The sequence below is a fragment of the Pinus tabuliformis genome, chromosome 2_2, assembly GCF_031772625.1.
Source record: "Pinus tabuliformis cultivar Carrire ecotype Pingquan chromosome 2_2, CPIR1, whole genome shotgun sequence".
Classification (NCBI taxonomy): Eukaryota; Viridiplantae; Streptophyta; class Pinopsida; order Pinales; family Pinaceae; genus Pinus; species Pinus tabuliformis.
The window spans coordinates 815701803-815714277 of record NC_142300.1 but is presented as its reverse complement, the minus strand read 5'-3'; the positions used below and the strand labels follow the sequence as shown (position 1 = coordinate 815714277).

Here is a 12475-nt window from a genome sequence, read left to right as displayed (position 1 = left end):
ATTGTCACTGTGAAGAACTTCAGAAAATTTCTCATGCAAACTTAGAAAAATAAACCGAATGATAGACCCAAGATCAAATCCAACTGGGCTCAGCAAAAAGTGCTTGCGGGAGTTGGCTGGTTCAGCCGAGAACTTCCCCGAACGCCCACAAAATTTCCTTCAATGATGTTTTCTGCACAGCTCAAAACAACTGTCAATAAAGAGGGCAGAAATGTTGCAAGATCTCAGGAAGTAATGGAGATACCTGCCATTACTTCAGAAACCCTAACAGCATCCAAACCCCAGCAAGTGAACAAGATACCTGTGCTCACAATACTCTACGAAAAACTATTATTAACGGCTGAAAATAACATATGCAGAAAATGAAACAATCTCACAGCATTTCAAGAGAGTAACACCAGCAAGATATGGACCCCAAAGTCTTCTTTTATTAACCAGAAACAGATTTACAAGAGAGCTTCTTCAGTATCTGACTCACAGATCGAATGAATCGAAAATGACTCCTAACACCCTATTTAAAGGAAATGATCCAATGGCTAGTTCGATTGATCCATGTAGAAATGATCTCGACCGTTGATGAGGATCAAGACATCTCTTGATCTCATCCGTCGATTTATTCACTTAAATTTTTAATTTTTTATTATTTATTATTTTATTTTATTTTTTAAAATTTTTAAATTTTTTTAAATTTTTTATTATTTTTTATTTATTTCATTTTTTTTAAATTTTTTATTATTTTATTATTTTATTTCATTTTTTAAATGGATCATCGAACTAAACCTTTGGAAACATCACCTAGGACCTAGGACTTAGGACTCACGAGGGGATTTAAAACATTTTTCGACCCTCAAGACACATTACATCATGACTTTTACAACTTACATCTCAAGGGGACAAGCCCGCTTAACACAGACCCTCATCAATCACCCAGTTCTGCGACACAACTATAATCTAGCAGATCAACACACTAGGATTCTCCTAAAGTTCCAATGACAAAATCCATCTCGGCTTTGGGGTCAGGTTTGAAGGAAAACTCTGCCGATCCATGGATCGGTGAGACGAAAAACCTTCCGGGACGTAGATTACCATTAGGAAGTTAGGTCCACCTAGGCAATTTACATACATGACTCATGTCTGCTAAGATTATTTACAATTCATACATGCAGACTGGGTTTACAATCAAAATGATCAAGTTGCTGATGATGGCAGGATGGCACGAACATGCTGATCAGGTGCTGCCCCTTTTTGCCAAGAAAAGGGGGGAGTACTGCATGGGCAGTTGACCGGTAGAGGTCAACATCTATCTGGGGACACGTTGCTGCTTGCAGGAATGTGAGAATCCAGAATCTGCATCCATACAACAAAAAAATAAGTAGCGTCCATCCAAAAATCAACATATACGTTAAGCACAATAAAGATAAAAGCTCTTCATTTATTAACTATCTAAAGCAGAAACGAAAATGCGGAAAAAACAAGGAGTAGGGTTAGAAATACGATACAAAAGATGCCCCATGGCATCAGATGTGTTCAATATAGTGCATACTGAGCATTTGCCTGCTTTCAGGCAAATCTGTGGGCTGCTTGTCGGATGTGCCATGTCCAATTTTGCATATGGTAGGACTTTTTCCTATCCGAAAATCAAGCTGCTCCCGGCCGTCTGATGTATCAAATCTTCGTCTTATCTTCTTTCTCTTGCGCTTTTTCTTTCTGGCTGGTTGAATTACTGATGACCTGGTACTTTCTGTTTCAAAGCTATCAGATGAGGTATGTAAGATATGCGTGCTATGTCTTTCTTCATCTTGCATCTGATCTTTATCATTCTTAAGTCTGTCTGGATCACCCTCAATCAACCATCTTTCAATCGAATCAACAACCTCCCAATAATAAGATGAATCTTGTTGCAGCAAATGAGAAGACTCCTGATCTGTTGATGTTTGCTGGTTTCTCTTATCCTCTGCCAGTTGTTGAAACCTTTGAACTTGTATTTTAATGGCATCCATCTGACTAGAGTGTTCAACCTTTGTAGCACTGATTTGTCTGGCATGGTGTTCTTGCATGTCTTTTATTACTTTAACATTCTTTTCCTTTATGTCCATCAAGCAATGCTGCATAAAATGTATTTCTTTATGATTCGCTTGCATGTCAGCCACTTGATTATTATGATTGAACGTCATGATAGTCATTTCCTCATCCATAGTTAATAACTTGTTTTGCATAGAGTCAATTTCTTTATCATGATCAACTTTCATGGTCACCACATTTTCCTCTAAGACTGACAACCTGCTTTGCATGATTCTAATTTCTGTTTCATAATTAGTTTTTATGGCCTCAATTTCTTTAGCATGGTGATTTTGCGTGACCTCAATCTCCCTGTTACGTTTTTCCAGATGGGTGCATAAAGTTTTCACATCATTGACATAATTAGTTTGATTGATTTCCATATTTCTTACCAGCATCATTAGATCTCGTAAAATTTGCTTTTGCTCTTCCCTTTCATTGTCATTTGTCCCTGATTTTTCACTATAATGAACTTGATCTGCAATATTTTCGGTTGATGACACATTCTGATCTTGAAGACTTTCTTCAACAGCTGGATTTTTTACAAGATTACTTTCTTTCGTTTGCACAATTTTAGAGGTAGAAGGCAAGCTGTTTGGACTATCATATCTATCTTTAAAAGCATTGAGAATGTCTTGTAAAGAAGTGAAAAAATCATTAGGAAAATTATTAAACCAATTCAAGGCATCACCCTCTAAAGAATGGACAAATAGACGCATCTTGAAATCTTCATGATTATATTGAGGAAATCTACAATATAAGATCATTACACAAGTAAACATGTTTAAATGCTGTTTAACAGTGACCGAATCACCACCCGAGAACTTAAATAATTTAGAAATGGCCTCTTTCGGAAGATCATGGAGATTATCAGTAAAATGACATGGTTTACAAGAATAATCCATGATAAACAGTAAGGGATCAAATGGATGATAGAAAGAGATTTCTGCTCAAGAAAATTAAGAGATGAAAGAAGTGGAGTCGCCACTTGAACAATGAATCTGATTCTAGGATCCAAAAAGTAACGACAAGAAGATATGCGGGAGGCTTCTTGTATGGGAAAAATAAGAAAATGGAGTCGCCACCCAAACAAGAAACACACCGAAGATATGCTGATGAGGCAATGAAAGATCCAAATGATAACCCCCAAAGGTCGAATCTGCCAGCTCAAATGAGAGATGAGAAAGATGAGAAGATGAAACTCCAGGAACAGAAAAACTCTGTCCCCGGCAACGGCGCCAAAAAATGTTGGCGTTGCCGGCCCGATGAAGAATATAGAAATGAGAAAAAAGTCGTTTGAAACACCGAGAACAAAGCTCCCCCAACGGCAACGGCGCCAAAAAATGTTGTCGTTGCCGGCTCAAACGAATGATAGACAGATGAACGATGAATGATGAAAAGATGTTGAAAAACCAAGGACAGAAAAACTCTATCCCCGGCAACGGCGCCAAAAAATGTTGTCGCGCGGATTGACACGACAACCCTCAGACCGGGGGCTGTCACCCTGATCCCCGATCCCTCCGTTTAAGCCTGTCTCCCGCAGCTAAGGGGGGTAGTCCCTGTGAGATGATGAGGCCAACTGTCGACCAGTTGGCTGGGAGACACGAGATACGATTAAGATAAGCACTAAAAAGATTTAATTAATTTAGCAGACCAGTGCCTTAAGAGATTATAGTTAAGATGATTACTTGTTAGATGATATAGAAACGTAAATCGTGAACAACAATCATTTGTCATCGAAAGGTATCAGCTAAATCACATGACCAAAACGATATCCGGCAACTGAAAATTTTGAAGAGATAAATGCCTTAAAACACCCCGAGAATCGCAAATCATTAACCAGATATCAATTTCGTATCTCGGCTTGAAAATTTAGATCCCAGCATGAAAGATATAACATGGAAACCACTGAAACTGGCAAAAATAATTTTTCACAAATTTTTTTATTTTTTCAAAAAAAAAAATTTAAATCTTTTTTCAATTAAAAAAAAAAAAAATGAAATTTAAAAAATTAATCTAAAACTAAAAAAAATAAAACTAATTATTTTTTTTTTTTTTTTATATTAAAACTAAACAATGAAAATTTAAAACTATATTAAAATCTAACTAAAACTATAGAAAATAAATTAAAATCTAATTATAATCTAAAACATAAAATTAAGATCTATTCTAAATAAAATCTAAAAATTTAACTATACAAAAAGATAAACCTAAGTATAAAAACTAAATAAAATCTTTTTTATTTTTTATTTTCACATTTTTTTTTTTTTTTTTTTAAAGTTGAAACTATTTAAAAAGAAACTAAAGCTAAATTTTAAAACAAGATTTAAATTTCAAAACTAAAGCAAAACTAAATTAAAGTCTAAGTCTCTAACTAAACTTTAACGAAAAATTTATATATCTCCCTTTTTTCTTTTTCTTTTTTAGATTTTAAATTTTTTATGATTTTTAAAAGAAATTTAAACTAACTAAATTAAAATATTAAACTAAACTTTAAATCTAAAAATTAATAAACAGAACCCTAAAAAAGTCTAACGTAACCTGATCTAAAGTTAATAAAAAAAAATCAACGAATATTGAAATCTAATATAAATCAGCAAATATTGAAACGCAATATCGAAAAATCTGCGAAGAAAATCTAAGTGAGGAAAACGTAAACCGCAACCTGAATCACCAGATCAAAACGATTTAGAATTGGATTGAACCCTCTTACCTGGTTTTCGATGGAAAGGAATAGTTTACCTGGCGTTTATACGCAGTTGATTCAAGAAATTACCTGTCAATCGATGCAGAGAAATGCTTTTCCTGTTGATCGTAAGCAATCACGCCCTCAACAAAAAAAATGGAAACCGGGACCTGAGGCTACCGAGTTGTTTGGTTGAAATCGGTTCTTCTTTACCTGGCATTCACCGCTAAATCCGCAGGCTTGCGGGTTCATAGACCAGACAGCAGGTGATGCAACGATTGAAGGGAATAACGCATAGGTATTTTGAAGCTATAAGACCAACGCATACAGCCGTTCCTTACTTGATGCTCACGCTTTCTGGTCTCGATCGATTTGCAAACAGGGCAGCCGAACGCAGTCTTATTATCTTTATATTTCTTATCAGAGGTGAGAGCAGGACGCGGCTGCCGTCAGGAGATGCAATGAGACTCAAACGTGAATCGCTTGCCTACGTGATGACGAATTTGGCTTGAAATCTTTGACGGCGGACAGAGAAACCTCCACAGCTGCAACTTTATTTCCTTGATATTTCCTGAGCTTGACAGCTGCCTTATGATACTGAGTCGTTTGACCCGCAGTTTACCTGGCATCTGATGCTGAGGAATCCGGCGTTGGATGATCTTTCCATAAAATTGATTGCATTCAGATTTAACTATGAAGCTTGCATCAAAATTCTGAGAGAGTCGCCTGTGGGCCGATCCTGGGCAACTGCAAAAAACCCAAAAAAAATCTGTGTAAAGTAAACATACAAAACCCTAGATCAGAAACCCTAAGACAGTTGATTAATGTACAAATTTGGCCCCTTAACAGCCAGATTTAGCAGTAAGCACAAAAAATATTTAAAGGACAGAAATTCCAGATTGTCACTGTGAAGAACTTCAGAAAATTTCTCATGCAAACTTAGAAAAATAAACCGAATGATAGACCCAGGATCAAATCCAACTGGGCTCAGCAAAAAGTGCTTGCGGGAGTTGGCTGGTTCAGCCGAGAACTTCCCCGAACGCCCACAACATTTCCTTCAATGATGTTTTCTGCACAGCTCAAAACAACTGTCAATAAAGAGGGCAGAAATGTTGCAAGATCTCAGGAAGTAATGGAGATACCTGCCATTACTTCAGAAACCCTAACAGCATCCAAACCCCAGCAAGTGAACAAGATACCTGTGCTCACAGTACTCTACGAAAAGCTATTATTAACGGCTGAAAATAACATATGCAGAAAATGAAACAATCTCACAACATTTCAAGAGAGTAACACCAGCAAGATATGGACCCCAAAGTCTTCTTTTATTAACCAGAAACAGATTTACAAGAGAGCTTCTTCAGTATCTGACTCACAGATCGAATGAATCGAAAATGACTCCTAGCACCCTATTTAAAGGAAATGATCCAACGGCTAGTTCGATTGATCCATGTAGAAATGATCTCGACCGTTGATGAGGATCAAGACATCTCTTGATCTCATCCGTCGATTTATTCACTTAAATTTTTAATTTTTTATTATTTATTATTTTATTTTATTTTTTTAAATTTTTAAATTTTTAAATTTTTTTATTATTTTTTATTTATTTCATTTTTTTTAAATTTTTTATTATTTTATTATTTTATTTCATTTTTTAAATGGATCATCGAACTAAACCTTTGGAAACATCACCTAGGACCTAGGACTTAGGACTCACGAGGGGATTTAAAACATTTTTCGACCCTCAAGACACATTACATCATGACTTTTACAACTTACATCTCAAGGGGACAAGCCCGCTTAACACAGACCCTCATCAATCACCCAGTTCTGCGACACAACTATAATCTAGCAGATCAACACACTAGGATTCTCCTAAAGTTCCAATAACAAAATCCATCCCGGCTTTGGGGTCAGGTTTGAAGGAAAACTCTGCCGATCCATGGATCGGTGAGACGAAAAACCTTCCGGGACGTAGATTACCATTAGGAAGTTAGGTCCACCTAGGCAATTTACATACATGACTCATGTCTGCTAAGATTATTTACAATTCATACATGCAGACTGGGTTTACAATCAAAATGATCAAGTTGCTGATGATGGCAGGATGGCACGGACATGCTGATCAGGTGCTGCCCCTTTTTGCCAAGAAAAGGGGGGAGTACTGCATGGGCAGTTGACCGGTAGAGGTCAACAACAACCATATAGGAATGTGGGCCAGACAGGAGTGTCCATGAGTGACATCTTTGCTGATATGTCCTGAAAATGGTTTCAGAAATACTGCCTCTCAAGAAGGGCCAAGGACCCATAGCCCTTGTTGATTTGAGGCTGGAGTGCATGTGGCAATGTAGAGCGAGGTCTTGTGAATAGTACCCCCAATATAAGTATATGAGTTGGTGATCTCGATCTCCTTTCCTTTGAAAAAAAATGTTGATTAGAGAGGATTTTCTTCAACTCGTTGAAGATCACGATCTTGGTTTTACGTAGGTTTACTGTCAATTGACGAAGATCATAAAAAGGGCCAGGACATCCAACTATTTCTGCAATCCGTTGGGGGATGAGGCTAGAAGGACCACATCATCTGCAAATGTCAAGATAGAAATCAAAACATGGTGTAGAAGGCAACTGTCATTGTTGTGGATGTGCTCATGCAAGGACTCTAGCTCATCAATGTAGATCCCAAAAGTGTGGGGGAGAAGGGGAAACCTGGTTTTACACAAACAGTAGTCTGGATAAAATTGAGAGCCCATGTTATGTGCACAGATGACCAAGAACTGATTCATATAAACACATGATGGCTGACAAAAGGGTCTCTGAGTCTTTGGAATAAAGCCTCCTTGGGGACAGAGTCAAAAGCTTTCTGAAAGTTGACAAAACAACAGTAAAATTTCAAAGAGCAATGTTGGGTTTCCTCAATGATGGCTCTGAATATAAAGATGTGATCAACTGTCTATTACTCAGGTCAGAATCCAGCCTATCCTGTAGCTCTAAGTTGCCTCTGCTCAAGCTTCGTAGAGAGCCACAGGTGGAGGGATGTAGCATAGAGCTATAAGAATGTGAGACCCACCATGATTGTCCAATAATTGTTGGGATTTGAGCTGGGGCACGATTTATGTATCAAGTGAATGTTGTGCTGTGACCATGCAGATGGGAAACCTGTACAGACCACCTAGTTGAAGAGATCAGCCCAAGTAAGGAACCAGAACATGAAGACTCTGCTTAAAGAACTCACCCTGGAAACTATCCTTCTTTGCTGCTGTTCATTGCCCAAGATTAAGAAGCATGAAGAGGGTGGAGAGGTAACCTGAATCTGGGATGCCCTGGGATGTCATAGAGAGTGGATGAGCGGGAGAACATGGATCTGGGGTTAAAGTTGGACGGGGAGAGCAGAACACTTGATGATGCTCTTAGACAAACCACTTTTATTAGGAATAAAAGAGGATCACTTGATGTGTGAATTAGAAATGAGAGTTGGGTATATATACACTATTCAAGAGGTAATTCTTTTATCTAAATGGAGTTATGAGTTTATGTGTACATGGTCAGCGTTACACAAAAATTAGAAATGAAAGGTTAGTCGTGGCCAATAGTGAAACTTAAACCATTTTCAATAGGTAGATGTTCTTTGCTCAAAATGACGATGATGAGTTGATTGGTTAAAATGATGACTTTTGTAATTAGGATGCTGATAAGGTGCCCCTGTAACTTGATTATTCTTTATCACACTTTTAGGCTTGTCTTGATTTACTTTAGGTATAATGTCTTCACCATATACTTTTCTCATTTTGTCAATGTATGCTATTTTTATTGGATTTGCTATGGTTTTGTCAGAGAAATTGGCAAAAGAGAGTGATGCTGCACATGGTGGGAAAAAGAGCGGAAGCTCTGAAAATAAAGTAAGCTTGTCAATGATCTCTTTGGGTTATTACTTTTTAATGTAAAAAATGAAATAAAGTTGGTCTGTATCTTAAATGGTTCTAATGAGGCTTCACAATGTATTTTTCCATAGCTGAGCTTGTTCATAATTTGTCATGGATAACAAGAATTCGTTCTGTAGAATGTTTTTGAAAATCTTGGTTTTTTATTGATTGAATGACTGCTACACATGAAATTTAGTTTACAGATAAAAGAATCAGTGTAATTTTACAAATTTCTGGGGCAGACAAAGCATTCAAGCAGTAGGTTATGACAAAGTTCCATTGTGAGGGATAAATGATCAGAATGCTTCTATTGGTGGGTGCCATTTCTTGCAATGAATTTGGTTACACCAAATCTTTTAGACAAAATCCAAAAAAAGGAATTAACAAGGCTGTGCTGTAGGGTGCTATAGTTTAGAGAGGTTGCATATCTTTATTCAAAATTTATTTTTTGTAAAATTATTTTAAGGCTTTTTAAGTTTTTATCATATAAAAAATGAACCTTAAGATATTCAGACTAGTTGACTCGCAAAAATGCCCGTGATCAGATAGCAAGTTGTTTGAATGGTTGGCAATAGGTAATAAGTTCCAATCTTATCTCTGTGGGGTTGCCTAAGGAGGGAGGGAGGGAATAGTTAAAGCTAGGACAACTGCTTTTTCATGGATCATACTCTTATTTGGTATTTTTCACGGATCATACTCTTATTTGGTACTCAAACATGATATTTTTAGTGCTGAACAGTTGTAACATTGCATATCCCAAGGAGAATAAGTGGGTAGTCATTTCTGCAATTGACTACAAGACAATCACATTCTGGTGCTCATAAATGAACTTGGGCCCAAAACTTGCCAATAGTTCTAACTGCTTTAAGGATATTTGGCTAAGTGATAACCAGTTGGAATGGTGGCCCATTTTCTGTAATGTTCCCTATTGATTAATTTCCCATGGCAGGACAGAATAGTCTATCCAACCCCATATGCTGTAGTCTTTTATAAAGGGGAAAACGGAAACCCATTATCCATTGTTTCGGGGCAACATTGGGTAAATTTGGGGTAACTGGGGCAAAAACCCAAATTGGGGGCTACACTTGTAACCCCACATTAGATTAAGGAAGAAAGAGCCCCATGAGGAATCTATAAATAAATGAGAGATGGAATCACTTTATCATTATCGAGTTGGATTGGATTATCTCTGTTCTTTTGAGCTGCGGCTCTGAGTGTTTTAAGACCCCTTTTCCCTTGATTAGTTTTGGTGGGGGTAATCCCACTCTAGCTAATCCTCTCTCTTTGATTAGTTTTGGTGGTGAGAGATTCCAGCATAGCTAATCTTCTCTTGTTTATAATTTCTGTTGCAGCCTACGTCTTGAGACATCTCTTATCTGGTTTGGCATGCAAAGCATATATTTCCCTTTGGTTTTTTTTGGTCAACAAGCACTAGAGCAGAAAAGGTCTTTTCTGTGGGTTGTTTGGTCCCTAAAGGTCTGATTGTGAGACAGCGAGACTTTCTCTGTGGATTCCTGTGGTTCATCTGACCTCCGAACTACTGATTCAGGGAAATTAAGGCAGCGGGAGGTTTCCTCTGAGACACCAAGGTCTATCAAAGGGTAGCAAGGCCCTTACTCCATAAGCAGTGGGTTCATCTGAGACTTAGAGTTTCGGTCTGTAATAATTAGGGCACAGAAACCCTCGTCTGTCTGATACATTAGTATTAGATTAAGAAATTTAAACTACAGGATATATTGGATTCGTAAACCGGTTCCTTTGTATGAACTCTGGGTGGAATGTTATACTTGTGCTTTCAATAATATCATTGTTGCAAATGTTAGGCAATCTGAACTACTGGTGCAATAGCCCTAAGGGTAACTGTTAAAATTGAAAGAGAAGTGAACTGTTATTGTATTGTGAAAGCTGCTGCTTGGTTACGTCGTTGTATACTGTATATCATCTCTATTTGGAATACTGTCATGATCAGCAGAGATTATCTTGTGATATTGTAACCCTAGGGCAAGAAAATTCCCTTGGGACATTACATTTTCTTTTACAGGCTTGGTCTCAACAGGTAGTTCTAGGCAATTAAACTTTTGATTTGAGTGTAACTACTAGAAATAATGCCTTAACGTGAAAATGGTGAAGAAGCCTTATAACATACAGCAAAAAAAGGCTTCTTTGGCGCATCCAGTAAAAAACATTATTTGTTCCAGGGTTTTTGAACTAGCTTCTGCTTTTGGAAGATCAGCTGGGTCAATGTGATGCGGCAATAAAATATATGCCATAAAAGTGCAAAGCAAACCATTGTTTGGAAACAGTGTACGTTGACTGGCAGGGGATTAAGGTGGGCAAGAATGATACAATTATAGTTTTATGCTTAGGGGATTAAGGTAGAAGGATATAATTATAGTTTTGTGTTAGCACTACATTTTTTTTTGTTTTTTCTTCAAGCTGCAGTGAGTGGGAATAAAATTTTCTTTCTGAAGAGTTTGCCTCTTTGTCCTCCTTACTTTGCATTGGCTTTTATCTTCCACTTTTGTTGTCTGGGTGTACCAGAAGTGGTTCCTGAGCAGTTCTGCCCTCTATAAACCAGTTTCCTGCCCTTTGGGGGCAGTTCAGGTTGTCCCTGTTTTTCTGCCCCAGCAGGAAAACTTTGGTCAGCAAGGAATTTTCATCCCTTTGGACCTGATTTGGCTGTACATTTAGAGCTGCAATAGACTGAAATGCTATTAACTCCATCTAGAAATTTTCTAGATACGAATAACTATGAGACAAAGATGTTTTATTGATGCTCAACAAATGACCAAGAAAAAGGTCAACAGGACCAGAGAGTATGATCATTTATTAGCAGACTATAGGAGTGTCTAGAACACTCCTAGAGAGTAGTAGGATCTAGGTAACAACAAAAAAGGGAAACACTACGAGGCATCAGGTCCTAGCTGAACATCAAAGACATATTTAGAATAAAAGTAGAATTAGAGAAGGGGGATGGAGAAAAGGTGTTCTTATATCTGTCTAACACAAGGAAGGGACTGATGCAAACCCTGATGACATCCTCTATAGAGTACACGGGGTTGAGGGGACCTAGGTCCATGATCCTGGGATGAGCTCTACGGCAAGATGAACTCTCATCCAAGGCCAAGGGGAAAAATATCCTGATAAAAGTATGGCTATTTAAGTGGATTCAATTGTTGAAATTCTGATGTTCTATATTGAAACAATTACTTATTTCTTTCTGCAACAATATTAATTAAGCAATTGTAGATAGAACATAAACCAAATGCACAATTGAAAATAGCCAAGAACAAAATGAGACACAGAGAATTTAGGTCCAATGACTAGGACAAAACCCACAAAGGGAAAACCCAACCAGATTCTTCTTCTATTAGATATCAATTGTTCAACATAGATACAGAGTACAATGAGATCAAGAGAATGAGTAAGTTCACCCAAATCTGAACAAGATGTAGCATGATGTTAATTTTAGATAACAATGGTATGTTCTATGCTTAAAAGCAATGTACTTCAATTTTCTTACTATCCCAATATCGATTTCCAGATTAGCAATCACATTAACATGATAGTAAAATGCAGATAGAACATAAACAATAACAATAGAAGACAAGCCAAGACAAGAGGACACAAGATGTGGCGCCAGCGAGGGACAACCCCCAATGTGGGGAAACCCTTTGATCAATTCTTCTTCTTATTCTTCAAAAGTTCAGCAGAGAGAAAGAGTACAATATGTAATATTCACTTGCCCAATGAAAGTGAAATCTGTTTAGTCAAACAGCAGCCACAGAAAGCCCTAACCAGAAAGTCAACT

General features: G+C 37.4%; 1 protein-coding gene across 2 annotated transcripts in view; it reads left to right on the top strand.

Moving 5' to 3' along the window:
* The window catches only part of LOC149195467 (coiled-coil protein), a 298652-nt gene that overhangs the window by 66826 nt on the left and 219351 nt on the right, over positions 1-12475 (top strand). For both annotated transcript variants that reach the window (XM_089405326.1, XM_089405325.1), the window contains exon 2: positions 8576-8640. In XM_089405326.1, coding sequence (XP_089261452.1) covers positions 8576-8640 — 65 coding nt within the window. The remainder of the gene's footprint in view (positions 1-8575; positions 8641-12475) is intronic.